General features: G+C 40.2%; 1 protein-coding gene across 4 annotated transcripts; it reads left to right on the forward strand.

The window, feature by feature from the left end:
- Positions 1–645: 645 nt before the first annotated feature.
- TUBGCP6 (tubulin gamma complex component 6) lies at positions 646–26,063 on the forward strand. 4 transcript variants are annotated; one of them, XM_068165857.1, is made up of 28 exons: positions 646–734; positions 1,438–2,245; positions 3,760–3,923; positions 5,212–5,422; positions 5,922–6,095; positions 7,062–7,183; positions 7,473–7,548; positions 8,027–8,136; positions 10,980–11,071; positions 11,179–11,318; positions 11,992–12,141; positions 12,905–12,986; positions 13,063–13,151; positions 13,320–13,435; positions 14,062–14,200; positions 14,291–14,407; positions 14,835–16,149; positions 16,551–16,606; positions 16,831–16,993; positions 17,272–17,440; positions 18,758–18,899; positions 19,768–19,962; positions 20,951–21,083; positions 21,312–21,525; positions 22,614–22,813; positions 23,500–23,662; positions 23,992–24,025; positions 24,345–24,780. In XM_068165857.1, exons 2-26 carry the CDS (start codon positions 1,499–1,501, stop codon positions 23,649–23,651), a joined length of 5,268 nt encoding a protein of 1,755 aa, XP_068021958.1. In that variant the 5' UTR covers positions 646–734; positions 1,438–1,498; the 3' UTR covers positions 23,652–23,662; positions 23,992–24,025; positions 24,345–24,780. The 4 variants fall into 4 exon arrangements, with proteins under 4 accessions (XP_068021958.1, XP_068021951.1, XP_068021966.1 ...); XM_068165850.1 differs by lacking the exons at positions 23,992–24,025; positions 24,345–24,780 and adding an exon at positions 24,787–24,877; XM_068165865.1 differs by lacking the exons at positions 23,500–23,662; positions 23,992–24,025; positions 24,345–24,780 and adding an exon at positions 24,787–26,063.
- The last annotated feature ends 1,774 nt before the right edge of the window (positions 26,064–27,837 follow it).

Genomic DNA, 27,837 nt, shown 5'->3' on the forward strand with positions numbered 1-27,837 from the left:
TGTTCCCCTCTTCCCTCTGAAGAAAAACACAATGTTATTTTTATTATTTTTTTTGACAATTCACCATTTTCTTTGAAAGTTGGTTTTCCCCCCCTCAGAATTCTTTGCTCATTCCTTTTGTTCAAATATATTTCTGCAGCCTGCTTAAGTAGTACCAGAGTTGTATTTTGAAATACATTTTTCTGAGATCTTAATCAAAACTATTAAAGCATTAATTAAGAAAATGTGTACTCATTAAAACTTGTTTGCAGTCAGTGTCGGAAAACTGACAGTAGAAGCATGGGCTTTTGCTTTCTGGTACTTGCGTGTTACGTCTTGTCAACTGAGTGACGGCGTTAGAATTAAGTAGCGCCAAGGATGCTTTAACAATCGTTAATTGCCTAAACGGAAGCTGCTGTAGCGGTGTTTCAACGCGGTGTGGCCGAGGCGTTCTCAAAGTAGGGCTGCGCGGGCCCCCCTGCTTGAGCGCCTCCTGCCCCGCTGTGGGCCCGCGGCGTTCTACAGGCTAGGGCCAACGGCCGCCCTGCTGTGGGTGCCTTCTCCAGTGAGGGCGGGCTCGGGCAGCAGGGCCGGGCTGCCGTGACACGAGGGGCGGTCCCCGCCACTGCCTCTCCCAGCGCCGCGGCCCCGTCGCGCTGGAGTGACGTGAACGGCGCGGTGCGCGGCGGGCGCTGCTGAAGGCGGGCGGCGTCTGTGGCGCCCTGTGCCCTCCGGTCCCGGGGGAGCCACGTCAGGTACGGCAGGGTCGGTGGGGAGCGTCAGGGTAGGGACTGTGGCCTCTCCCTGGGCGGGAGAAGGGTGGAAGAGGCTGGCGTTGGCGGGGCAGCCCCGGAGGGTGCGGGGACTGGTGCTTATGCTGCCCGCGTACCTTGGCGGGGGCGAGGGGCAGACTGGCAGACGTGCTTGGCGGTGGAAGGGCTGGGCCCAGATTGATCCTTAGACTAAGCCCCCGCCGCCGGGAGAGGTGTTCGCACCCCCTGCACCTTTTCGGAGGCTACTTAGGAGCCTCAAGGGGGATGATCGGTGTCGTTGAGACGAGCCCTGCGCTGCCTGGCACCAACCATGAGCATCCACATCTCGGCGTGGCTTCTGCTGCGGGCATTGCGCAGGTAGAAGGGAGGTGGCGGATGTCTCCTGGGAAAAGCTAATGTGGTAAAGCTTTTGGAAGTGTTTCCGCATGAATCCTGTGTTAGATCAGGACAGTCTTTTCTATTTCAGTCTGCCAGCAAAATCAGGTGTCTGGAATTAAGCTTGCACCACCATCGGTTTGCTTGTGATCAAAATTGTGGTGTTATTTTTATAGCTCGTGTCCTAAATATATGCTAGGTCAGTTGTCTTCTCTCTCATTTTGGACTGTCTCAGTTTAAGTTAAAGCATACTCATCAATTTCTCATACATATGTAATGAACGTTACTTCCTTTTCCTGGTATTTTTCAGGTCTTCTCATGAAACCAGAGACCCAGACTGTAACTGCTGTAACCTGACAATTTAATTTGAAATGGAGAGTATCACGCAGTTGTTCAATGATTTGTGTGAAGCTCACTTAACAGGTTTGCCATGGAAGGTTCACCTAGGCAGGCAGAAGATCAGCAAGAGAATGGCTAAGCAAAATCTGAAAAAGGTTGCTTATAATGCCTTATTTATAAACCTTTTTCAAGATGAGGCTCGTAAGCTGCAGTCAAACATTTCCAGGCTTCCAGTGAAAAACAAAATTTTGATGCTGTCTTTCAATTTGAGAGTGGGTGGCCTAGGTGCTCAAGCGGATAGACTGGAGAACCTCGTGGAGGAACTGGAAACAGCTGAATGCTTACCATTTACTGAAGTTAATTCTGTCTTGGATCTCTTAGTACAGCTTGCTGGAACAGGTCCTCCTCAGCTTGTACCACAGAAAAAGGACTATTTTCTGAACAACAAATATGTTGGAAGAAACGTCAAATATCAGGGTTATGATTATTACGATGTAAGCGTGTTTGAAGCTGATATACAATCTCTGATAACAAACGAAGAATGCCTGTTCAATGACACAATTCAAAAGACACTGCAGATAATGGAGGCTGCACCTGGCACTGGACTCCCTGCCATAGGGTTGTTCTCTCAGAGCTATCCTGCTGGTGACAAATTTGAGAGAGAAACACGGGTCTCACTCTTCGGTGCTCTTGTCCATAGCCGTACATATGATATGGACATCAAGTTGGACTTACCACCGGTGCCTGACAATGCAGATTTGTCTGGACTTGCCATTAAAGTATGGTATAATTTGTTTTGGACTTAAGAGTATATGCATGCTTTCAATATGCTACTTTGAAACTATAGTTTGAAATGTAGATAATATTTTCATTTGTAATAGAAACATTCAGTGTTGGAATTTAAGGTGGAGCAGGGATCTGTTTCTTTGCTGACAATCAGATAAACTTTTTGGATACAAAGTCATATGGTAACAAAAACCTTGGTCTTGTCCTATAACTAAAACCCCATCATGAAGTTAAGCCATCAGCTGTATCTGTTCATGCCCCCCTCTAGTAATTGCTGCCCCTGGTAATCTCTTGTGTTCTTGCTTGCTTTGTATATCTAACTCCTTTGTTGCTTGCTTGTTACTCTTCAGCCTGACTGCATAAGTGTTCTTGTCTGAATGTATGCATTTTGCTGTTCAGATGTCATTACCTAACTACCTGTATTTTCTTGGCTGCTTGTATCTGAAAACATTTTAATTTGGTTATTATATTTCATCAAACCTCCTGCTTCCTGCTGTCCTTTCACTGTTTCAGTGTATAATTTCTGCTGTATCTTTTTTTTTCTCCTTTTGGTTTATATTCTGTTTATTTTTGGTGTATTTTATTCTCATAGAGGTACTAGGTAAACTTGGGTATTTTTATTTCTTCTAATTTTTAGAGTGTAGAGGTTTGGGGGTCTATACTTCTGTGTTTCTAACCCATGTGTTTGTTGTTCCCTCTACTTAACATATGGATACCTCTGGCAGCTTCTTTAACTAGAGTCTTAACTGACACTTGAAGGCAGATACATTAAAAAAGAAAACCCCTGTGCCTTTTGGTGTGCACGTATGGATGTAAGTCGCAACGGAGGGAAGGCAGAACCTTTTTGAGTAAGCGCTGTATGCTTTCCATCAGACTGGAAAATCTGCGGTTTCTTGAAGAACATGCTGCTTTTAACGTGGGTGTGATTGTCTTTTTACTAACACTTAGTACTCCTCTGCACATACACCTAGCATAAAATCATTTTGGCTGGAAAAGACCTTTAAGGTCATCGAGTCCAACCATTATCTGACTACCAAGTCTCGTGCTTAACCACGTGTCTTAGCACTACTAAGTTTAGACACTTGCAGATTTCTTGCACATGAATAGAAAGTAGGTTAATCATAGTTAACAAAATGTTTACAAATTTGAAGAACTAGGGCCTGGGTCATTTGCTCAAAACAAATACTAAGCAGTATGAATTTTTTAGTATTACATACTACTGAATATCTAGATCTCAGATTCTCAAATCACAGAACTATATGCTTACCAAAGGAGTAAGTTTCAACTGCAGCACCAACAAACTTAGCAATTATTTCAAAGGCAATTGCTGTTTTATAACAGGCATCCTGTAGAGACTTAATGAGAAGAGCGCTTGCAGGAAAAACTTAAAGTGGATCTACAGGCTGAGTCACATAGAGTCACTTGTACATGAACAATGGCACATCTTTATTAGCATGCTTATTCAGTAAAATGTCCTCATGTATAACCTTTGAATTCTCTTTGGCAGGTTCCTCAAAGTATAGACCAGTCAGAAGATGAGGGATTCCAGTCAGCATCCAATCTGACTCCTGATTCTCAGTCAGAGCCAAGCATAACTCCAGATATAGACCTGTGGGATGCAGTGCTTACATATGGACCCAGCAAACGGAGGTGTTGGGAAAGAATTGGATAGTATGTGTCTGATATTACTGTCAAACTTACTATTCATCATATGCAAATGTATGAAGGTGCATTTCCTCTTAGTTCTGAATTCCCTTGGTATAAACACTGAAGTGAATGCATTCACAGAAGTCAGTGATGACTTCTTAACGACTGAGAAAGGAATGAAGGTCGTACAGTTTCAACAGACTTGGTTCCTAGATTGCAGCTTTTTCATAGGAAAAGATAAAACAATTATCTTTGTCAAAAGCACTGAAGGGGTTATGGGAGCACTTGTAACATTTTTCTAACTAATGTGACACACACTGTGCAATTTATTTTAGTCTCAAATGATTCCATGTTTTTAGTTTCAAAAGAGAACATAGCAGTTGTACAGCACAGTATTGTATTCTTGATGATGTAGTTAGACTTGCCATTCTTTCAGCTGCTGATTCAAAGATGCATCTGCTAAGAGAAGTTTTGTATAGTCCTATTAAAGCTTCCTAGGTTCCCTAAAATAGAAGACAAAAAAAAAGGGGCAGGTATGACAGATCTTTTTTTACATTCTTCCTGGACAATGACATGCCTGATTCTTGGAGAAACTTGCTTCATATGCTTTCTGTAATTTTAATCAATATTCCAGTGCTGTGTCTGTGGCAGTGTTACGCAGTGTTCTTTTCAGCTCAGCCTGAGAAACTCAGAAACTCAGAAGTTCCCTGATCTGATTTTTTCATAACTCTGTAGCACACTCTAGCTTTGTTCCTAGTGCAGACATTCTTGCTACCATTTGAACTGTAAAGATCATAGAAGTCGAATACAGACTACATGGGTGACAGCTTTCATGTGCTACTAGAATTCAGAATTTTTGGAAGACTTGGAAGGGGAAATTGTTTTGGAGGGGATAGTAATCCTCACGAGGAAGAGCTCAAATGTGTTAATGCAAGTCGTTATAGCATTTTGAGCATACTGCTCTTTAACATATTTGAATGTCAGCATTGCATGAACTCTGGAAATGTGATCTTTTTCCTAAATTTCCTAGTTTTTCCAGTGTGAATGCTGCATCAGGAAAGGCAACAAAAGAAGCTGGTAATTCTCTGTCAAGGTTTCTGTCCCTGAACTGATGCTCAAATTATCTACCTGTTTCTTCATTGTATGGAGTTTGGGTCAGTTTCATTGACTGTGCATTCCCTTGCAAATGCTCTGTATTGCTAGTAGCTTCTTCTCTCATCCGTACTGGCTGTGTGAAATTCTGAAATGCTATTTTTTTTTTCATTTCCTTCTTTTCATATAATTACGTTGTAATGTGTTTACTCTGACACAGCCCACCTGGTAAGAAAGAGGAACCATACCTTACTGAAGCTGGGAGAGAAGCTTTTGACAAATTCTACAGTCTTCGAGAAGGGCAATTGCAGCTGGTTAGTGACACTGTCCTTCAGCTTCCACAGCTTGTGCTGATGAAAGAACCTGAACTGGTGAAGGACGTCTTGAATGTCCTGATTGGTGTGGTATCCACTACATTTTCACTCAATCAGGTATGGAGAATTTTTTAACTGTGCTGCTTAGTCACATCTTTTGGGTTTTTCCTTTGTAAAGGTTTCCTCTCTAATACATTTATTTCTTGCAGTTGTGGATACTGTCAAAAAGGTGAGTGTGACCTAATGGCTAAAAGGCAGTATTTATATAGTGCAATGATGATGTTATTGCAATAAACTGAGAGTATTTGTAGTGTCCTAAGTTAAAAAAGGTTTATGAATAATGACAATAGATGTGTAAATAGCTTTGGAGATTTCCTTTTCTTTAAGTGAGTAGAGGAGTCTTATTCTGTATATTTGAAAATACCATTCAAACTTCTGATATTTTGCTTCAATTGATTATGTTTATCATGCTATCCTAACTAGACAGTCACGAGAGTATCTAAACTGAAAAATTTGTCTTTCATTGTTTTTGTATAAAATGTCTGCTGTTTTACATTGGAATACAGCTATGAAATACTTGAGTCTGCCCTTTTTTTTGCTCCCCATATCATTTTAGGCTGCTCAGTCATTTGTGATAAAGGAGGGGGTATATGTATCTGGGACTTCACCAGAGGCAATGCACAACCTGCTCTCAGAAGTTGCAGAGTATGGAACCCATTACACACGGCTAAGTCGTTTTTCCCTTCAGCCAGTTATAGATTCTTCATACAGCAAAGGACTTGTATTTCAGGTAAAACAATTGTATTAAATCATCTAGATTTAGTGAGCCAATTATCTTAGCTAGAGAAGGCAACTTTGATTTTGTGTAAAACTGGAAATGTTTCATTCTGCAAACCTGCAAAGCATTTTAAGGCTAATACTCATGCCAGGTTGGCAATGAACAGTGCCACTGTGTTTAATGTGTGCTTGGGGCTTGCCTGCACTGAAACACGTGGTAAAGGGTTTTACTTACCCCAAGAGTGATCTATTCTGTCATGTTGTTCTCTTGAGGACTAATATAATACTTAGATGTTTCTAAAGGATTTTGTCTTAATACATCAAGTTGTATGAAATTTAAACACAAGAACTTTCTTAATGCAGTATACATATATGACATAGTTTTTTAAAAATCTACTTTGTTCTGAATCAAAAGCATATTTTCCCTCTCTTCTGTATGTTATGCTTCACTGTACATACACTGTGTAATGTCAGGTGATATTAATCTGTAATACATAGAATTATGTTACGATTCGTTATGAGAATGTATTTCTTCTGAGTATTTTATTTATAGCAGTATTAGTAGGAAAGGAATAACAAGATCTCTCTCTTTGACTTAACAGAAAAAGTCCTAGACAAGTTTTTTCCAGTATCCTATTTAGTCATGAATGTAAGGCAAGAGGTTGCCCTAGGTTCATACTACAGCTGTTATAGAAGGAGGAGCTCCTCAAAGGGAAATTTAAACAACTAAAATGCTTTACTATACAGTGTATAGTATAGGCTCCTTGTGTTGGGTATGCAAAGAGTATAGAGAAGTCATCAGATGGCATGGACTCCATTTCATGGACTTTGACTTTCCCCTTACTTTGGTATAGAAGTGCCTCTTACCTGCACATGCTAACTTGTTTAGTACAAGGTTTGTTTTCATGCTGGTGCAGTTGATGTGAAACATAGATAGACTCTTAACATCAAGACTTTAAATATTTTCTGTTGATACCAGGCATTCACAAGTGGACTGAGAAAGTATCTTCAATATTACCGAGCCTGTGTTTTGTCAACACCTCCTACTTTAAGTCTTCTTACAATCAGCTTTCTCTTCAGAAAACTGGGTCGTCAGTTGAGGTAAGAGAATAATATTAAATATTTATGCTTTTCATATCAGAAAAAAGTGCAGTCTATTTCTTAAGATACACTGAGACAATATTACATAGGCACTTATATAATCTGTCAGTATTTTTCCTCTATTTAACAGAAAGTTTTCTTTAAGTCCAGAAGATTCTGGAGGCAAGCATGTAAGGTGTTTGTATTCACTCAGTAGAGTAAGGTCATTGTATGATAGTCAGCAAAGTTCATCGATGATCTGAGAGCTTCTGGTTGAAATAGTTACGTATGTTTTAATACTCTTTTTTAGGTATTTAGCTGAACTTTGTGGCATAGGAACAACAACTCTGGGGATCAGCGGTGGAGCTGGTGCTGCATTTCCTACAGTAATAATTAATTTGCTGGTTTTATGTTTGGATTGGGTCACAATACTGATATTCTTCAAAATTAGGTAGAATTTTACATAAAATATTTAGTTTTGGTCTTTCTGCTATGAAAGATATGACCTTGGACCTCCAGTTAAAATGGAATGGTCCTTTCTGCAGATTCTTTGGAATTTTGTCCTGTGTTTGCAATTCCTGAATTAAAGAAAGGATTCAAAATAAACTTCTAGAGTGCATTTCATTTCATTATCAAGGAGATATTTGTAGCAAGTCAAACGAATTCATAACATACCTGTTTCTATCCACTGACTGTAAAGTGAGCTTGAGGTAAGTAGCTCAGATAAAGTGACTTTAACTGTAGATGCCTAGAGGAAGGGAGCCTTCTGTGTCTAGTGAAATATGTAAAGCTTGTATTTATTATTCTTTTCTTAATTAAAGCTTATGGAAGTTGTATGTTAGAATATATTTCAATTTTTCTTAGGGTGTTAAATTGCTTTCGTACCTGTACAAAGAGGCTCTCAACAACTGCAGCAACGAGCATTACCCAGTTCTTCTGTCTTTGTTGAAGACAAGCTGTGAGCCATACACAAGGTGCGTCCATACTGTTCCCTGCATAGCTGTATTTAAAAGCAGTTCTGAATTGCTAATCTGGTGAGTAACTCTGCTAAATTAACCCTAGCTTTTGACATTTTGAGAGAAAGTGTAAGATGTACCTCTATCTGCAAATTGCATACTCAAATGAATTCATTTTGTGGAGTCCTCCTCTTTTCCAGCTCAGTAACAGCAGAAGGGTTTTATTTGTGACTGGATTAGTAAACAATCTGTGTAAATAAGACTTCTTTCTTGCTGCTGGTCCTGGAAATTCTTACTGGAATATGACTTGTTTTAAACTTCTTTTTTTTTTATTTCTCATACTTGCAGTAAAATCCTGAAACTGGCAGTGCTCATGTTTATTTCTCCTCTCTTGTGGTTTTTTTCATTAAGTTAAAAAAATAATTAAAAAACCCTGTTGTTTTTTTAGTAGATGTAACTAACAGTAGGAATTAGGATGTTTTGGATGGCAACAGTTTTGTTAAGCACAGCACATCAATTTAGAAACTGGTAGTTTACAGACTTCTGAAGAGGCACTAAATTTTTTTAAATAGCTCTTTATAGGAATATTAGAAAGGTTTACAGGGATTATAGTTGTAGTCCATCGTCAGTTTGCAGTGCAGTTTGCAGTGCAGGGTCCTGCATCTGGGTCGAGGCAATCCCAGGCACAAATACAGGCTGGGCAGTGACTGGCTGGAGGGTAGCCCTGAGGAGAGAGACTTGGGGGTGCTGGTGGACAAAAAGCTCAACATGAGCTCTCAGTGTGCACTTGCAGCCCGCAAAGCCAATCAGATCCTGGGCTGCATCAGGAGAAGTGTGGCTAGCAGGTCGAGGGAGGTGATCCTCCCCCTCTACTCAGCCCTGGTGAGACCCCACCTGGAGTACTGTGTCCAGTTCTGGAGCCCCTATTACAAGAGGGATGTGGAGGTGCTGGAACGTGTCCAGAGAAGGGCCACGAGGATGATCAGAGGGCTGGAGCACCTCTCCTATGAGGACAGACTGAAGGAGTTGGGGCTGTTCAGTCTGCAGAAGAGAAGGCTCCGAGGAGACCTAATTGTCGCCTTCCAGTATCTGAAGGGGGCCTACAGGAAGGCTGGGGAAGGACTTCTCAGGATCTCAGGTAGTGATAGGACTAGGGGGAATGGAATGAAGCTGGAGGTGGGGAGATTCAGGCTGGATGTGAGGAGGAGGTTCTTCACCATGAGAGTGGTGAAACCCTGGAATGGGTTGTCCAGGGAGGTGGTCGAGGCCCCGTCCCTGGGGGTGTTTAAGAGCAGGCTGGATGAGGCTCTGTCCAGCCTGATCTAGTGTGGGGTGTCCCTGCCCATGGCAGGGGGGTTGGAACTAGATGATCCTTGTGGTCCCTTCCAACCCTGAATGAAACTATGAAACTATGATACTTACGGAATGAGACTATAAAGCAAAACCTAAAACCCATTCCTCCTACTACTATTTTTTTTTCTTCTAGATAGAATATTCTTCAGAAAAAATTAATTTCAGATTTACCAGAAGACTTACTGAAATATCTTCACAGCTCCTGCCTTGTGATTTATAGAAGGCAGTCAGAGTTCTGAAATGCCATGGGCAGGATGTCATGCCATCACAAGGAATCCTAAAAATATGAAAGTATGCAGATCTCTATCAAAACAGCAATCATATACGAGAGCTGCCTTTGAAGGAGGCCTCCATTGTCTGCAGAAAGTGTTATTCCTATTAATCTGAAAGGAACTAAATAACAGGAGTTGTTGGTCAAGTTTAAGTCATAGGAACATCAGATTTAAGACTTTGAAAGTTCTTAACTTTTTACGCAGAACCATAGAATAGAACAATAGAATAGAATAAACCAGGTTGGAAGAGACCTTCAAGATCATCATGTCCACCCTATCATCTGACACCACCTAATCAACTAAACCATGCAACCAAACACCCTATCAAGCCTCCTCCTGAACACCTCCAGTGATGGTGACTCCACCACCTCCTTGGGCTGCCCATTCCAATGGGCAGTCACTCTCTATGTGTAAAACTTCCTCCTAACCTCCAGCCTAAACCTCCCCTGGTGCAGCCTGAGACTGTGTCCTCTTGTTCTGGTGCTGTTTGCCTGGGAGAAGAGACCAACCTCTGCCTGTCTACAACCTCCCTTCAGGTAGTTGTAGAGAGCAGTAACGTTGAGCAGTGGTCCCTGTGATGAATGCTTTGTGTTTGTTGCGTTGACCCAAGTAAGAAAAGATTAGCTTCAAGGTTCTCTGAGCCTTTTTGTCTCTAGTTTTAGATTAATATTTTTTTTTTGTTTAATTTCATCAAAAATTTGGTTTCATACATAGGAAATATGAAAAGGCATGAATAAATATTCCAAAACAGTAGTTCTTGTTATTGTGCATAAAAATGTCTCTAGGTCTGGGAAAAAAGTGCTTGGTATTGCATCTTTTCCGATGACCTTTCAGTTTCTCCTTGCTACAGTTACCTCTCTTCAAAATGAATCCTTCCTGCTGATTGCCCCCTGTGGTTTTCACGTGCTGCAAAGATTTCTGTAATTTTTCATATACTTTTAGTAAATTAATTAACAGAAAAACAAAGACTGTGCTAACTAAGGCAGTATTCTTTTAATCTTAACTAATTATCAATGAAATATTCTATATAAACATGATTTAAAAATGAAGAGGCACAATCCTGTGTGTATATCTTTAAATGTTGGTGTGATGGTACCTAATTGTTGGGTTTTGTCCAGCCTATACCTTGTGCGTTTTGATCTGTTAAAGAATATAATTACTGTCTGGTTGTAATAAAATTGAGAAGCCAAGGGGATTGGTCTTCAATATTATGCAACTATTATTTTTTTTTTTCAGATTTATCTATGATTGGGTATACAGTGGTGTGTTCAGAGATGTTTATGGAGAATTTATGATCCAAGTGAATGAAGATTATCTTTGTTTCAGAGGTACAGTGTGTATATATATATATGGGGAGCATTTGTAATGGATATAATTGTACTGTTAATTAAACAACTAAAATATATATACTTTCATCTTTTTATTTGATACATAGATAAACATTACTGGACCCATGGTTATGTTTTGATTTCAAAAGAAGTAGAAGATTGTGTCCCCGTATTCCTTAAACATATTGCTAATGATGTCTATATATGCGGGAAAACCATAAACTTACTGAAATTGTGCTGTCCTAGGGTAAGTCTTGGTTTGGTTCCTTCCTATTACATTGAGAAAATCATGTCTCTTCAGAGCAAGTTTATAGGTTTTTAACAAGTTCACTCCTTTACTTCGCCTCTGAACTTAGTAGAAGAGCTTCTAAGATTTGGGCAGGTTGCGGTGGAGAAGAAATACTTAAGAGAATAGGTACCCTGTGATGTGCACTGGCCATATTTTTGAGAGTTACGTCATGTGTAAGCTCTTGCCAGTGGGTCTGTTAGTTACGTTTCAGACAGTTCCTAGTAACTGGGGGTCTGGATGGGAGTTGTAAGTCAACAGAATCTGACTTTTGATAGTAGACATTCATTCAGTGCTGAGTTTCTCAGGCTCAGTTAATTTGGATACTCACAAAAGCAAAATTCTAGGGATTTAGAACATGAGTAGTATAAATGTATGTATCAGATTTTATATTACTGTCCAGTGCAGTGAGAAAGAGGGAATATTGATAATTTGGCCTGTGATCCAAGTTGTAGAGTATTATTCCTCTGTCTCCTTTGAATGGTATAAATACTACATCTGCTGATCCTGTCTGTCAGCTTGTTTCAGTATTTTGAAGCATTGCTAGAGTTGAAAAAGTATATAATGGGAGTTCATAATGCAATATTTTGCAACCTGAAAAATGTATTTAAAAGGAAATGTCTCCTTTTTTCAGCATTATATATGTTGGTCTGATATACCTGTTCCACGGATTTCAGTCATTTTTTCAATTGAGGAGCTCAAAGAAATAGAGAGAGATTGTGCAGTGTATGTAGGTCGAATGGAGAGAATTGCCCGATACAGTTCCATAAGCAAGGAGGAAAAGGTAAATGAATAGAAGAATGAAGACCATGCTCTTGGGACTTGTTTTTTTAAATACTCATTTTTAATTTTTGTTGTAACTGTGAAAGAATTTATATTCATGGTCAGGTTGTTTTCATTGGTCAATTGCTGTTTGAATTGCTATCGCAGCAAACAAGTTTACTTAATATAACTTCTGAAAGTGTAGGTGGTGCGTTGGCATTTGTTGGCATTTTCATGCATTACATGAGTTTGGGACTTCCATCTCAGCTGTTTGCTGCAGTAGATTTGCCTTTGTATTGAAGAGTACTGAAAAGATTGTTGCCCAGAGAGTTTGTGGAGTGTCCTTCTCTAGAGATCTTTAGAACCCACCTGGATGTGTTTCTGTGTGACCTGCCCTAAGTGGTCCTGCTTTGCAGCGGGGTTGCACTTGATGATCCGTGAAAGTCTCTTCCAACCAGTAGCATTCTATGATTATAAGTGGCAAGCTAATTAGTAAACAGATTCTTTTTATACTTTGTATAGCTAATTGGGTTTTTTTCAGAACTCTTTGTTACAGTTGCCTTCAATTTAGTGCATATATCAGATGGGTTTTGTTTGTTGCAAGGTTTGGAGTATTAACTTTCAGTGTTAGTTTATAGACATTTCATTGCTTTGTTCATGTTTCTGCCCTGCAATTATACATAAAAAAGCACTGTAAAGTGTCTTTGCAACAGTATTTTCAAGTCTAAACCAGAGGGAAAAATTCCCACCTGTATTTTTGTTTGCTTGTGATTTTATTTTTTTAGGATTTGCGCATGGAAATAGCCAAACAAGAATTAATTGTTCATGCTCGAGAAACCGCTAGTAGAGTACTAAAAGCCATTAATGGTGAGTTGCAGTGGTGTTCTCTGTGTTTTCTAGGGTCTTGTTAATGTAAACTGACAGTATCTTTACTGTAACACAGATCGACAGGTATCAGAACGGATGGCTTTGGATGCAAAGAAACGGGAACAATTTCAGAAGCTGAAAGAGCAATTTGCAAAAGACCAAGAGGTATTTCTCAGTGTGTTTCTAAAGGCAAACTGTATTTCTTAGGCAAGTAGTTGAATGGATGTCTTGATTTATTGTACTGAGTTGAATTAATAGCTCATGGGGTATGACTAAGAACATTACAGCCGATACTGAGAGTGGCTTTTTTTAAACTGTGAAATATTTATGCAGCGTCGCCTTGCAATAAAGCAAGAGGAGATTGATGATGATTTCAGCTATGCTCGAGAGCTCAGAGAGAGAGAGAAAAGACTGAAAGCTTTAGAAGAAGAACTGGAAAAAAAGGCAAGGTAAATGTATCTGAATAGGCTCCCAAAGCTTAGATACTCCAATACCATCATAAAGACCTAAGAAAAGAATATTTTGTTTTAAAATTTATGGTACTAGCAGTTCCTAAACATTGCTTTACAAAAGTAATGTTTGCACATAAAAGATGGATCTAAGGATTTTTGGCAATCTGAGAAGTTCTTTGATGTAGGAATGGTTAATGGGGACCCTCTGATTTGCACCACCCCTATCTAACCTGTTTTTTATTGTGGTAAAAAAAACATCCCTATGTCTTGAAGTTAAAATCTGAGCCCACAGCAAAAATGGTGAATTGTATGTCAAAGCAGAAGTAAAAAGCAGAGAAGTTAGACTGATAGTTATTTGAATTGCTCTGTTGTGCATGCAGTTGGATTTCACTTTGCTATATTCAAAAAATGCTTAAGATAAACAAGTGGCCTACTAAAAAGAGTTACTGAAATACTCAGTCCTGTTTTCTGCATCTGTTCTCTATGATTTAAGTCTTTGACTTCTGCGTCTTAAAAATTGCTTCTCAGTTCTGAAGTGCTAAAAGGTCTTATTCTTTAGAAGGGAAGATGAAAATCATTACGCAGAAATCTGTAACTTACCTTTATTTTTTGCTTTCATTTAGGCAGGAATTAATTGACCATTATAGCAAACTTTCTGATGATGCAGCCCGTAGGGAGCAAAGAGCGTTATGGAAAATCCAGCGGCACAAGTTGGAAACTGCTCGTCTGAGGTTTCTATTAGAAGATCAAAAACGCATCGAGGTATCTTCTGAAAGAGAGTTGAGAAGTGTAATTTAGGAATTTGGTAATTGCTATGTAAAGGCTTTGGGTTTTTCTCATTTTTACTTACAGGAAATGCTTGAAAAACTTCCCGATGGAAACTACAGGAGAAAATTAGATATTATTCCTTATAAAGAGTGCCAGTTGGCTTTAGATGAAAAACCAGTTGTGAAAGAGCCACATTCACAGGTGAGTTTATTTTAGAATAGAATAGAATAGAATAGGCCAGGCTAGAAGAGACCTTCAAGATCGTGTCCAACCTATCATCCAACACCACCTAATCAACTAAACCATGCAACCAAGGACCCCATCAAGTCTCCTCCTGAACACCTCCAATGATGGTGACTCCACCGCCTCCCCAGGCAGCCCATTCCAATGGGCAGTCACTCTCTCTCTGTAAAACTGCCTTTCCAGGTTTCCCTCAAGGGAGTTAATTTCATGGTTAGTTTCATTTCAGTAAACACAAGGTTCACTGTAACTGCAGGGTGAGTAGTTCTCACATTATTTGTAGTACATCTGAAAATCTGGAACATTTTAAATCTTACTTGTAATAAAGTGGCACCCTAGTAAGTGGCTTGATTATGTGAATACAGTGTAATCATTATTTCCTTTTTAGATGTCTTCTGTGAAACCTCTGCATTCTTATGAGACAGATGGCAGAAAAGAATCTGAGCCTGGACTGCAACATGCTGCTTCTGCTGACAAAGCACTGCCCATGCCCTGGCCAACAAATAATAATGCTGATCAGCATTTTCAGCCTGAAGCAGCAGGAGCTGAAAGCAGTCTCCAGATTTCTGAGAAAGCATGCAGTCCTCTGTGCAGTGCTGATTCCTTGCCTGAGTCCAGTGTTAATATAGAAGATTTCTTATTGAAGCCACAAGATGAGCAGCCTGTTGCTGTCAGTGTACAAGGATCATCACTAGATGAAGCATTCCAAAGCATTAATTCAGATCTTTCTGAGACTCCTCAAATAAGTGAAAATCAGCCTGTCTTGAGAAGAGCACTGGAAGGAGAAGACAGTGCACCATTGCATCAGCAAAATGAGTATGATTTTAATACAGTTCTCAGACCATCTGCAGCTTGTCAGGGACATGTTAGAGTTGGAGAAAACATATTTGATGTGGAATACAGAAGGCCTCGGTGGAATATTCATGGACATGCATCTGATGCCAGCATTAGAGTGGGAGAATATGTACCTCATGTGGACACTTACCAGCCACGATCAAGTCCTTATGGGCATTCTTCAGACTCCCATATAGAAATCAGCAGCTATATTTCTGAAGTTGAATCTAGCCGACCCCGATGGAATATTCATGGGCATATTTCTGAAGGTCATATTAAAATTGGGGAATATGCTTCAGAGGTAGAGCCTTCAAGGCCTAGGTGGAACATTCATGGGCATGCTTCGGAAGCCAACATTAAGATTGGAGAGTATGTGTCAAATGTAGCTCCTACAAGGCCTCGATGGAACATCCATGGTCATGCATCTGATGCCAATATCAAGATTGGTGAAAATGTGTCAGAGGTGGTGTCAGCTAGACCCCGTTGGAACATCCATGGACATGCTTCACAGTCACACATCAAAATTGGAGAACTAGTTTCAGAGACAGAGCCTTTGAAATCTCGTTGGAGCCCATTTGGTCATGCATCCCAGTCAAGCATCCAAATAGGGGAGTGGGCCCCATCAACAGAGAATGATCCAATACCTCATCGTAGAACCATTTCAGGTCCTTCGTCTGACTCCACAGTTCAGACACTTCTATACAGTGAAGAGTTATCTCCTGCTGAAGGGAGCAGAAAGGAAGCAAAAACCTCACAAGCTGAGGAAAAGTCTTTACCACAGGCAGAATCATCTGACAGTGTTCCAGTCTTTACTGATGCTAATATTAAAGATGACAAAAAAGAAAATACAATGGAAGAGAAGCAAGAAGGTAAAATAAATGTATTCAGTCAGCATTTAAGGGCTCATGACAGTAACTGTAAATGTTTGTGCTCAAAATGGGTACTTAGTACTTAATCCTTGCATAACTTTTTGGACACTGTTAGTGTTCAGAGGAAAGAATTTGAGCTTAGTCTTCTCTCCTGTATACATGAAGGAGTGCATGAAAAGAATTCTAGTCTTAAACTTCAAGAAGCTGGATCTTGTGTGATCACGACTGAAAAACACATAGAAGTGCCTGGGTGGGCCTATGGGGAAGGGCTGTTACTGGAGTGGCTGTTTCTGTGATAGTTTGTAGAGAAATTGTGAAGAACGTCAGGAGCAGATCTGAAGTATGAACTAAGTATTACAAGCAGGTCTAAGTAAATGCTGTCTTTATTTGTAATTTTACAGTAATTTTAGAGGAGGTCAACAAGGACCCTTCTCCAGATTCCTCACAGAACGTACAGGTAAGAAACAAAGTACTTGTTGAAAAGGCTTCCTTTTCCTTCAAAGGATCAAACATGCTGGTAATTAAGGGAATGTTTCTGTCTGAATCAATACTGTTTTTATGTGCCAGGTGAGTAAGCTCTCATTTTCAGTTGGAGCAGCTAGCCAGTTACCTGTAAGAACACAAAGTGTGAGTGTACATAGGCAGCATCTCTCCTAAAATGTGTCCACTTTTTTGTTTTAGGTGGAAGAACCTGAAAAAACAGTTACAGTGGATCCTGTGCCTCCCGAGGCTAAGGAGGAGGAAGGGGAAGAGGAGGATGCATGGAAGAAAGAACAAGCTTATTTGAAAGCCTTGTCGGACCAGTACTGTATTGAAAAATATCAAGATAGTTATGATTTAATGTGTGAGTAGAACTATTGGAACTACTGATCAATAGAGGATGTGGTAAACTTGAGCAAGAAGGCTGAGTGGCAGAAAACAATACCTGAAAATAGCAGTAAATTCCCAGTACTAGGAACTGCAGTAGCCAAACAAGTTACTTCTAGGCGTAAAGATGAGGCATACATTTTGACACATTGTGATTTTCTAACTAGAGGGGTTTTGTAGAGTTTAATATTAAGAGATTATCAAATTGCTTGAACATAATAACTTACAGTGGTTGGGGTTTTTTTCTTAATTTAGCAGAACTACCAGTTTCTCATCTCTTGCATCATGTGATACCAAGATCTTACACTTTTCCCGTGGATCCTGTGGTACAATCAGCAACAGATGAAACAGCTGTACAGCTGAGTGAGCTCTTGTCTCTGCCAGTGCTGATGAAACGTTCTATTACTGCTCCACTTGTATCTCAGTGAGTGTTTGTTAGAAATAGGGACTTGATAATTTAACAATTAATGTGTTCTTAGTTCTGTTTTAACACAAGAGTTGTACAGAGATCTCTTCTCTTATATTTTCTGTTTCTGTTTAGAAGTGGTTCAGTGCATGGTCCATTACTAACTAAAAAGTTCAGATTTACATTAAAAATAGTAACATGAGCTTATATTCTTATATGCAAATTAACATTTTGAAGGTCTTTTGTAAATTGGTCTTGGACTTGTGGATTATGCAGCAGTGGTTTTAATACCATTGGTTTCCTTTTTCTTTTAAAAAGAAGAAATGTTATTTATAATGTCTGTTCTAGCTTTTATTTGGCAGGTGAATGATAAGGAGAAAAGAGAAGGAAAAGTATTTTGATTATGCAACAGCTTGTGCATATCAATCAGGACATACTTCATGTTCCTATGGGAACTCCAGCATCGAGGCTGTCTATAAGTTTAATAGAAGCTGTTCTTGTTACTATTGAAATATTTAAGGGAACCACATCCATGTTGGAACATTTTATTAATACATCTAATGGCATTTTAGAGAAAAGTTTTCATTACTTATGAACAAGATTGACTTCTGTCATGAAAACAGATGTGTCAAAATGCTTCCTGTTATGGATTATACTTTCTTGTAAGCTTGGATTTCCATTTACTAACTCTGAGTATGCTATACGGAAAGTTTGGCACAATGTAGAAAGAAGTAATTAGCCTTAGTTTTAAACATCCATTCTGGCTACCAGAAGGATCTGTATACAGATTCAGGTATTCAGCAAAGCAAAGTAAATGAGCCCAAGTTATATGCTGGCAAAATTAGACTATCCCTGATAGGCAAGTTAAATTATTTAAAGCTAGCTTACTGCAAACTATAGTATAGACCTGCCCTCAATATGTACTGTCAGAGCTTTATCAATTAGGATACTCTTCTCAGGGATTTAATAGGCTTTCTTAATCTGTTTGTCTAGGTGACAGAGATAAACCAAAGGGTATTGATGAAATGTTGCTTCAGGCCCAGCAGCATGTTTTAAAGACTATTCATTATATGCAGGCAGTCTTAAAAAATACTTCCCCAGTGCTATTCAAAACCCAGTTACCTAAAGTGGAGGATTTTAATTCTGGTTATATTCTGGATGGAGATTTTTTTTTTTGTCCCCTCCCCCTTTTTTTTTTCTTATGTGAATGTCATCCTGGTTTAGATATCTGAGTTAAGTACTGGGGCATTAATCTGATGTAACCACAGCTGAGTGTTAACAGTAAGGAATGAAATGCTTGTAAGAATAATACCTTTTCTGTGTTTTGATTCTTAGTGTTTCTCTTGTGAACAAAGCAATAGTTGATTACTACTTCGTGGAACTGAATGTAGAGAAGCATTTTGAAGCACTGAGACATTTTTTGTTAATGGAAGATGGGGAGTTCGCTCAGTCGCTCAGTGACCTGCTATTTGAAAAGGTATTTGCTCTGTTGTCTCAAACCTTAGCTGTGGGTTGTCTGCTTTAGCTTGACACCTCTGCCTTGATTTGCATGTGAGTGAGGGAATGGGGTGAATTAGAGTCCTGTCTTGTGCCTAAGGAAGTCCCAAGGAAGAGAGAAATATTTTCTACTGCTCTGTCCTCTTACATTTGATAAAATCCCATGGAAAGGCTTGTGTTGCACGACACCTTCTCTTACTTCAAATATCCTGTGGAGGGGAGGTCATCTGAAGAAAGTGCTGAGCCCTCTGATGAGACAGTATTTTCATAATTGACCCCAGTGTTTGTGGGAAAGAGAACAAGGTTGGAGGGATAGCCTGAGTTAATATAGCTGGTTGCCAGTGGAGATACATGACTGTAGGATAGTTACTGCATTTCCCTAAGTCTGAATGCTTTAAAACCAACTAGAGAAAGCACTTGGAGATGTATTTAGGAGATACATTAGCTGTATTTGTAGACCTCTGAGGGTGCTGAGCTGATGAGAGGCAGATGGGAGTCAGATGCTAGTGTCAGTCCTGCTACTGACATTATGCCCCACTAAGGCCTAATGGCTGTATTCCCTGCAGTAGGGATGTGTAGCAGCTCCTGAGCAGCACCAAACTGCAGTCCCGCATGTCCAAATAGTACAGGTATGAGACTACCTTCATGCTGGTAACAGCAAAATGTTCAGAAGCTGTTTCCTATGCTGCTGATAAGTAGATATGTCCAAGCAGAATGGTGAAGCAAGGCAGGAAAGTCACCTCTTTACCATACTGCTTTAATTCAGCTGTCTTCAGGAGCCAAGACTTTATTACTACTGTGTAATTACTTTTTTTTTTTTTCCCTTTTTTCTTTTTTTTGATACCTAGCTTGGATCAGGACAGACACCTGGTGAACTGCTGAATCCACTGGTTCTTAATTCCATCCTAAATAAAGCATTGCAGTACAGTCTTCATGGTGACACCCAGCTTGCTTCCAATCTTTCTTTTGCCCTCAAGTTTCTTCCAGAAGTGTTCCAGCCCAATGCACCTGATGCTCTGAGTTGCTTAGAGCTGAGGTACAAGGTAAAAGATCACGGAGAAAGGTAGAACACTGCAATTATACCGCGGTGGAGTAAATGTCTTCTCAACACCGGAGTAACTTTAAGAATGGAGTAAAAAAATTGTGTAATGGAAATGACAGGATTTACTTAGCCTGGCCAGTTGCTGCATGCTGCTATTGACTTCCAAAGAGAGCTGAGCAAAGGATGTTTCACAGAATCATTCAGGTGGGAAAAGACCCTTGGGATCATGAAGTCCAACCATTAACCCTACTCTGCAAAGCTCAGCCCTAAACCATGTCCCCAGGCACCACATCTAAACCACGTTTCCCAAGAGCATCCCATCTGGATGCTTTCCGGTGTTTGTGTGAATCAGGGCACAGGTCATGACCAAGAGCCATCCAGCTATGAAGTGCCAACCCAATGCTCCTGTGGGGTGCACACACTGGAGATTTAGCCAAAAGACCTTTACTTGGTCATTTTGTGTCCATGCAGTGAGCCCTGCCCCATCATTTACAACTACCTGAAGGGAGGTTATAGCCAGGTGGGGGTTGGTCTCTTCTGCCAAGCAACCAGCACCAGAACAAGAGGACACAGTCTCAAGCTGCACCAGGGGAGGTTGAGGCTGGATGTTAGGAAGAAGTTCTTCCCAGAAAGAGAGATTGGCCATTGGAATGTGCTGCCCAGGGAGGTGGTGGAGTCACCATCACTGGAGGTGTTTAGGAAGAGACTGAATGGGGTGCTTGGTGCCATGGTTTAGTTGATTAGATGGTGTTGGGTGATAGGTTGGACTGGATGATCTCAAAGGTCTTCTCCAACCTGGTTAATTCTGTCTTCAGTCTTCTGTATGACAGCATTAAAATATATGTATATATATATATATGTGTGTGTGTGTGTGTGTGTGTGTGTGTATTTATATATCTTAATTTGTTCATCCCTGAAATAGTACCTTAAATATTCTCATAATTTCTAACACAAAAATGTAGTCTGATCAGCACTGTTATTTCTTTTAGGTTGACTGGCCTCTGAACATTGTCATTACGGAGAGCTGCATGAATAAATATAACAAGATCTTCTCCTTTTTGCTGCAGCTGAAGCACATGGTGTGGACTCTAAAGGATATTTGGTTTCACTTAAAACGCACTGGCAAGTATAACAAGTGAACTAGAGCGTCCTCTTCAAAATGCTTTTAGCACCCTGTGCTGGACAATTGCTTATAAACAGTCATGTCAAGCTTCAAAAGCCACTATAAAAGAAACTTCCTTGGCATTTTAAACAGGCTCTACTAAAAGAAACTGTCATTCCTTTAAAAATTCTGATTTTAGATGGTCTTTGTGGGTTCTGATAATAATATATTCCTGGTTTTATTTTCAGCTTTAGTGAGTCATGCATCAAATTCCGTTCAGTTTCGACAGCTCCAGCTGTATAAACACGAAATGCAGCATTTCGTCAAAGTTATTCAAGGTTACATTGCTAATCAGATTCTTCACGTTACATGGTGTGAATTTGGAAACAAACTGTCTTCAGTAGGCAACCTGGAAGAAATTCACAGAACACATGCTGAATACCTCAACAAAGCAATCTTCAGGCAAGCTACCGTACTCATTTTTACTTCAGCTCTTTAAGTTAATGGAGTGACCAGTCTAGCCTAACCTCTTTGTGCAAAAATGACTTCTGGTACACCAAGTAGTGTTTATATATGAAAGTAGTCTTCTGTGAGGGCAACAAACTTAATGGCATGTTATGAGGCCCATACTTTGATACTTTTCTTCAGCTACCCATCCTCCTCATTCCCCCAGACTCCTTGGAGTTGACTCCAGCTGCTGTTCTCCATGCCTCTGCAAGGTTCAAGTCTACTCAGGACAGCTCTAACCTGAAGACCAAGGGCACACTTGGCACAGTTGCATTTTCCTTTCATCCCATCCTTGTCCTAGCCTTTGTAAATGAATGCTGTTTCATTCATCCTGAGTAATGTGCACAAGTAACTGGCTGAAAGATTGTGAAATGCTTCTTCTGTACCTTGTTTATGCCTTGTATACATGGCAATTACCAGGACTGGTCTTTGAAAGAACAGATGTGGCCTGATGCTTCTGGCCAGATTTATGAGCAGTGTCTTTTAGGAATCACAAGCTTTTTACCCTTTGCTTACTGTATGAGGCAGAAGAGGGGTGTGAATAAGAGAAGAAGAGCTGGGGTTTATTTGATTTCTACTTAAAGAGTATACACGGGAGTGATAAACTGGGGAGGTGGAGGGAGAAGATATGATAAAGAAGAGAGATTATAAACAAGAAAAAGAAACCTGCCATTTCGTGTCTGTCTTTTTCAGTTTTAATTAGATACAACTTGCCCAAAGCTGCTGTTTGGATACCAGGTGATGGGATGAGACTCAGAGCAATATTTTAAATATCATCTCTGTGGCAAATTCAGGTGTCATTCTAGAAATTGGATACACCAGTACAAACAGGAGGTCCACAGAAGAGCAAGCACACTGTGGTAGCTTTAGGCCCTTTTTTAAAAATCAGCACTACAGCTGGCTGCAGTCAGGTGGAAGTTTATTTTTTTTAAGGAACTCAAGAGGGAGGTACACCCTGAAGGATTGTCACCCGTTTGTATTTTTCATCCTGCAACCAATAAATTGTGTCAACTATCTTTCTAAATTTGTTTTTGCTCCCCTAGGGGTCTGTTGACAGAGAAGGCAGCCCCTGTGATGAACATTATACATAGCATCTTCAGCCTTATCTTGAAGTTCCGCAGCCAGCTGATCTCTCAGTCATGGAGCTTTGATGCAGGCAAGCAGATGGCTGTTCATCCCAACTTTGGACTGATGCAGCAGTCATACAATACCTTCAAGTATTACTCCCACTTCTTATTCAAAGGTAAGAAATTGCATAAATTCTAAATTAAAAAAAGTCAACTGACAACTGATAAAATGATGAAGAGGCTTTGGAAATACAGTGTAAAAGTAGGAAGATGTGTGTACTTACCCTGTGTTAGAAAAGGGAGTTCCCAAACCAAAACTGCCTTGTTATTGCTTGCACAGATAGGTGTACCCATCAATTAAAATGCCCACACAAGGAATCTTAACAGATACCCCAAAACTGACCATAATTTTTTGCTCTTTTGCAAAATGAGCACTAGCATTAAGAGATTTCATAGCACCAATTCCCATGCTGGTCTAAAGCTCAGAGAGCCTCCTAGCACTCTTTGGAGTTTATATCCAGTGCTCCAGGCACGTGTTTCTCAGCCATATAGATTATTTGCTAAATGTTCTTTCCTTTAATGTGATTTCTTCTTGCTTTCAGCTTAGTCTATAATGTGAAGAAATAGTTATCTGTCTTTCCTCTCCATTTCTCTTTCAGTTCTTGCTTGTGGTTTTTAGTACAAGTTATTTATCCTTCCCATGAGTACAAAGGTGGTTCATGGGTTTGGGGTTTTTTGTTGTTGAGAAAACTCTTTAATTCCTAAAGGAAGTGCAACTGTTTTCCTCAGACCTGTTTTTCTAGAATATTTTCTAGTCAGACTGTAGTCTTCAGGAAATGAGCTGCCCTTTTTATTCTTTAAGGGTGTCCAAAAGTGGTGTCAAAGGACCAAAGACAGGTATTTCAGGATGAGTTAGAATGGCTGCTTCCAGATCCTACAGGAAGGCAGAACACCTCTGGGAGCCACCTAAGTTCATACTACGAGATCTATGGTTGCTTCACGGACAGAGATTAATAGACCATTCCGTAAGGAAATTTGCTGAGTGACCTAGTTCTTTACACCCTCTTTATAAAGCACTACAAAACAAACCTGTGCTTGTTCCTCTACACTTGTACCTTCAGTCACTGTGCATTGTAAAACGCTCTCTTTCACGAGGGGTGATCCAGAATCCATTGAAAGCCAATGCAAAGTAGTCTGGACTTTCAATGGCTTTGGCTGAGGCCCTCATTTCTAACTATACACTTGCCCTTCTTCCTTGCATGTTACTGCTGCTTGCTGCTTCCCTTTGTACGAGTGCATGGGATGCTTATGAGCTTAGGGAGTTTTTACTGCCTTTTTTCCTGTGTCATTTAAGGATGTTTAGAGCAGTCAGTTGTTCATTCATAGAGGTATCACAGTATCACAGTATCACTTAGGTTGGAAAGGACCTCGAGGATCATCGAGTCCAACCTGACACCACAGACCCCATGACTAGACCATGGCACCAAGTGCCACGTCCAATCTCCCCTTGAACGCCTCCAGGGTCGATGACTCAACCACCTCCCTGGGCAACCCATTCCAATGCCGAATGACTCGCTCGGTGAAGAACTTCCTCCTCACCTCGAGTCTAAACCTCCCCTGGCGCAGCTTGAGACTGTGTCCCCTTGTTCTGGTGCTGGTTGCCTGGGAGAAGAGGCCAACTCCCTCCTGGCTACAACCACCCTTCAGGTTGAAGGGTTTGTCCCAGGAACTTCTCTTTGATCTTCATTCTCACAATGGACTTTGCTCAAGAAAACTTCAGCAGAACTTCTTTCACAGAGGTCACAAGAGGACCTAAACATGCTCTCTGGTCAGTTGAACTAATGATAAGAATGAACACATAAGCTTATAGTGAAAATACCTTGGGGAAGGATTTCCTTATTAGAAGAACGCATTTTCACTTAGACCTGTTGTGTAATCTTATTTTTGCATCTTACTTGAAGTACTTTCTAATTCTGGAAAGAGATACTGCACCTTTCTTATGCAAAAAATACATGTTTGTTTCTGCTGTCTTCAGATTGCTGCATTAGGCTTGTTGTTGTTGTTGTTAAATTAAAATGCAGAGATGCTGTGCCAAGGCTGACTTCAGAATATTAATCTTAGTTGAAGTTTATTTTACTTTTTGTTCCAGTGGTAACAAAGCTTGTAAATAGAGGATACCAGCCACACCTGGAGGACTTTCTACTGCGCATCAACTTCAATAACTACTACAAGGATAACTGAACTTTGTAGAGTAAGGGTCACTGATAGCATGGTAAAGCAGAAACAGATACATGTATATGCTTGCGATTATAGAAGCTTAGGTAAATGCCATAGAAGAAGCATTTTTCTTCAGTGAAATCACCCACCATCTAATAGCTTGAAGAATATAACCACCACGTGCAGAGTGATGCTTCTTAAAATCCACCACACCTGCCTGAGAAGTGATGCTGTCATTACTGCAGAAAGAAGAGCTGAGTGCCTGCCCTTAGCGGGGGTGAGAGTGCAAAACTGTATATCTGTGAATGTGTAAATGTTGTATTTTAGTGTTGGGAATTTCCTCCAATGTAAATACACGTATGTGAAATAAATCAACAGATGCTTTCTAAAACTGCTGAGAGTATCACATACAAGTGTTCAGAGAGATCTAAGTACCTACTTGATATGTTTTATTTTCAAACTGATACTAATTCTCAATCTGATTTCTTTAAAAATTATCTGTTTGCTGCAGTGGAAGAAGGCATGACAAAAACACCTGGTGGTAAGCAGGCCTGCTAGGGGATACAGGATTGGACTGTTCAAGCACATGGTAACTGTTGTTTCACTTGTGCCAAAGTTAGTTTTCTTTTCCCTGATTTAAGCTATACAGCTTTGTGGTGATTATGTAAAACATCTGCAGCAGAAATTCAGAATCACTAAAGTGAAACAAAGCTCCACTTCCCAGTACATTCCAACTGCTTTCAACTGCAGAATCCCAGTTTCAGTTTCCTAATAATTTTCCTTTTCCCTAGTTGCTGGGTTTTTGGTTTTTTGTTTTATATTGTGAAAAGAGACAATTGAACTTAAGTTGTCATGCTATGAGACTGCTGCAGAGAGGCAGTCTGCTTTGAAAAGTGTTGATTTTGAGATCCTGGAGTCACAGTTCTTTAAAATGTGGATATGTTAATCAGCAGCTCTTTGTCTTGCTAAGAAATCACCACTTATTTAAAAGTACAGACATAGCTGGCATGTTACCAGTACTATGGAATACTCAATATGGTTATTTTCTAATGATGTGTAGATAGTTCTATGATTTTTCTTTTCCAGAAATAGCAATTAAGCCTTAGAACCAGACTGCCTCTACCAACTGTAAAGCTGACCTGAGTGTTTCTGCTCCTGCTGTAGTACCAAAGTACATATAAAAATGTGGTAATGCACAATTGTAACATGCATCTTCTCTTTTGTCTCTTTATCTCTGCTGCGTTTAATGGACTACTTTGCTTCTGCTCTACAGAACAGGAGGCTGAAAGGTCAAGTGGCTTGCAGATTGAGCTATTTTGTTGCTTGGGCAGGTGGAAAGCTGTTTGTCTACCTGACTTGCTTTTCAGGAACTTATAAAGACCAGGTGTGCACATGCAGGCTTGCTGGATGCATTGTCCTGATGCCTGACTCCCTACTAGAGAGCAGCCGCACAGCTTCTGCTGGGAGCAAGTGGCTGATGTTTGGGACCTTGGAGCTTGGCACTACAGTGTAACTGTACAAAGTTTTAGCTTTGCCATGAAAAGAGGGAAAAGAGAAAGCTAAAGCAAAACACAATTAAACTTTGGGTACCATTATGCAAGAGAGGCAGCCTGCTCTCCCTTGAGGACTCCCTAAAGGAGTCTTCTATGATGAAGGGAAAGAAAAGCAAGATGAATTTGCAATAACTAAAAATGAGGGACTTATCACATGTAAGATGAGTACTGCATGTCATCCTTCCACTGTACTAATCCTTCCACCGTTTGCTAATGCAAGATTCCCTTCTCTGGGGCTGTAGTAGTTTTGCTACATCTGTGGCATACCCCTCCCCACATCCCTGTGATGGACACGCTAAACTGACATGGAACAAATACTTACATTTATCTTTAGACATTATTTTTTTTTCTTAATCTCCTGTTGCCATTCTTACACTTCTAATTTTCAAACATTTATAAAAGATAGTGATTTTTTTTGGGTGGGATGGGGTTAGGCCATCTTCAGAGATCTGTTCCAAGCACAACTGTCCTGTGATCTTGTTGCTTCAGCTTAAGTGCTGCTGTTTGAATTTGCACCACACTCCCTATACTCACACTGACCTCTCTAATGCTGGTTACTAAATCATCCTTTTAGATGCACTTAGTGAAAAATCTAGCAACAAAATTAGGACTTTAGTGCAGTCTTGCAATGATGACCTGCTTTATTAGACAAAAGTCTTAAGGAAAAAATGAAAGTACGGAAATGATGAAACTATCCACCTCTCACGTCCCCCTTTTACTGCTGAACATGATGCTATTATGGCATAGGATAGCCCTTTGGCTAGTTCAGATTAGCTGCATCCCCTTCTAACTTCTCTCATATCTCCAAGGCAGAGTAAGAGGACAAGACAGCCTTGACATGGCAAAGCACTGTTCAGCAACAGCCACAAACACTGCTGTGATACCAGTGTTGCTTGAGCTGCCCATCCAAAATGCAGCCCCACACAGACTGCTGTGAAGAAGGTTAACTCCATCCTGTCCAGACACTGCACAAAGTAAAATTAATTTTGACTTGGAAAACACTGCATGTTTAGTAAGGACAGTTAGGAGATACCAGGAATGACCTCAAACTAGAAAAATTAATGTGCATTTTCAGTTTTGTGGTGTTACATAAGCACTTCAGATGAAATGGTTGCAGTAGATGTGCTTTTCTGCACAGTGAAACTTAAGAGTGCAGTGGATTAAGCCATCCAGAAACATACACAAGTCCAAGATTTTGATCCATACCCTGGCACTGGTAACTTCTGATTAGAGGGTAAAGGACCCACGGCCAGCTCAGCTCAGCTCCAGTGTATGGGGCTTCTGAGAGGTCACTTTTGCCCAGGTTTCCTATCTATTGAAAGGGATCTCCTACCTCCACTTCCGGAGAAGAATTACAGGTGGATGGATCACCTTTGGATTTTTGGCTGTGGCTGGAGATAGAAGAGTGGAGAAGGCAGTGTACAAAACAG

The sequence above is a fragment of the Melanerpes formicivorus genome, unplaced genomic scaffold (assembly GCF_026170545.1).
Source record: "Melanerpes formicivorus ecotype bairdi unplaced genomic scaffold, bMelFor1.0.p_v2 SCAF_3, whole genome shotgun sequence".
NCBI classification, from domain to species: domain Eukaryota; kingdom Metazoa; phylum Chordata; class Aves; order Piciformes; family Picidae; genus Melanerpes; species Melanerpes formicivorus.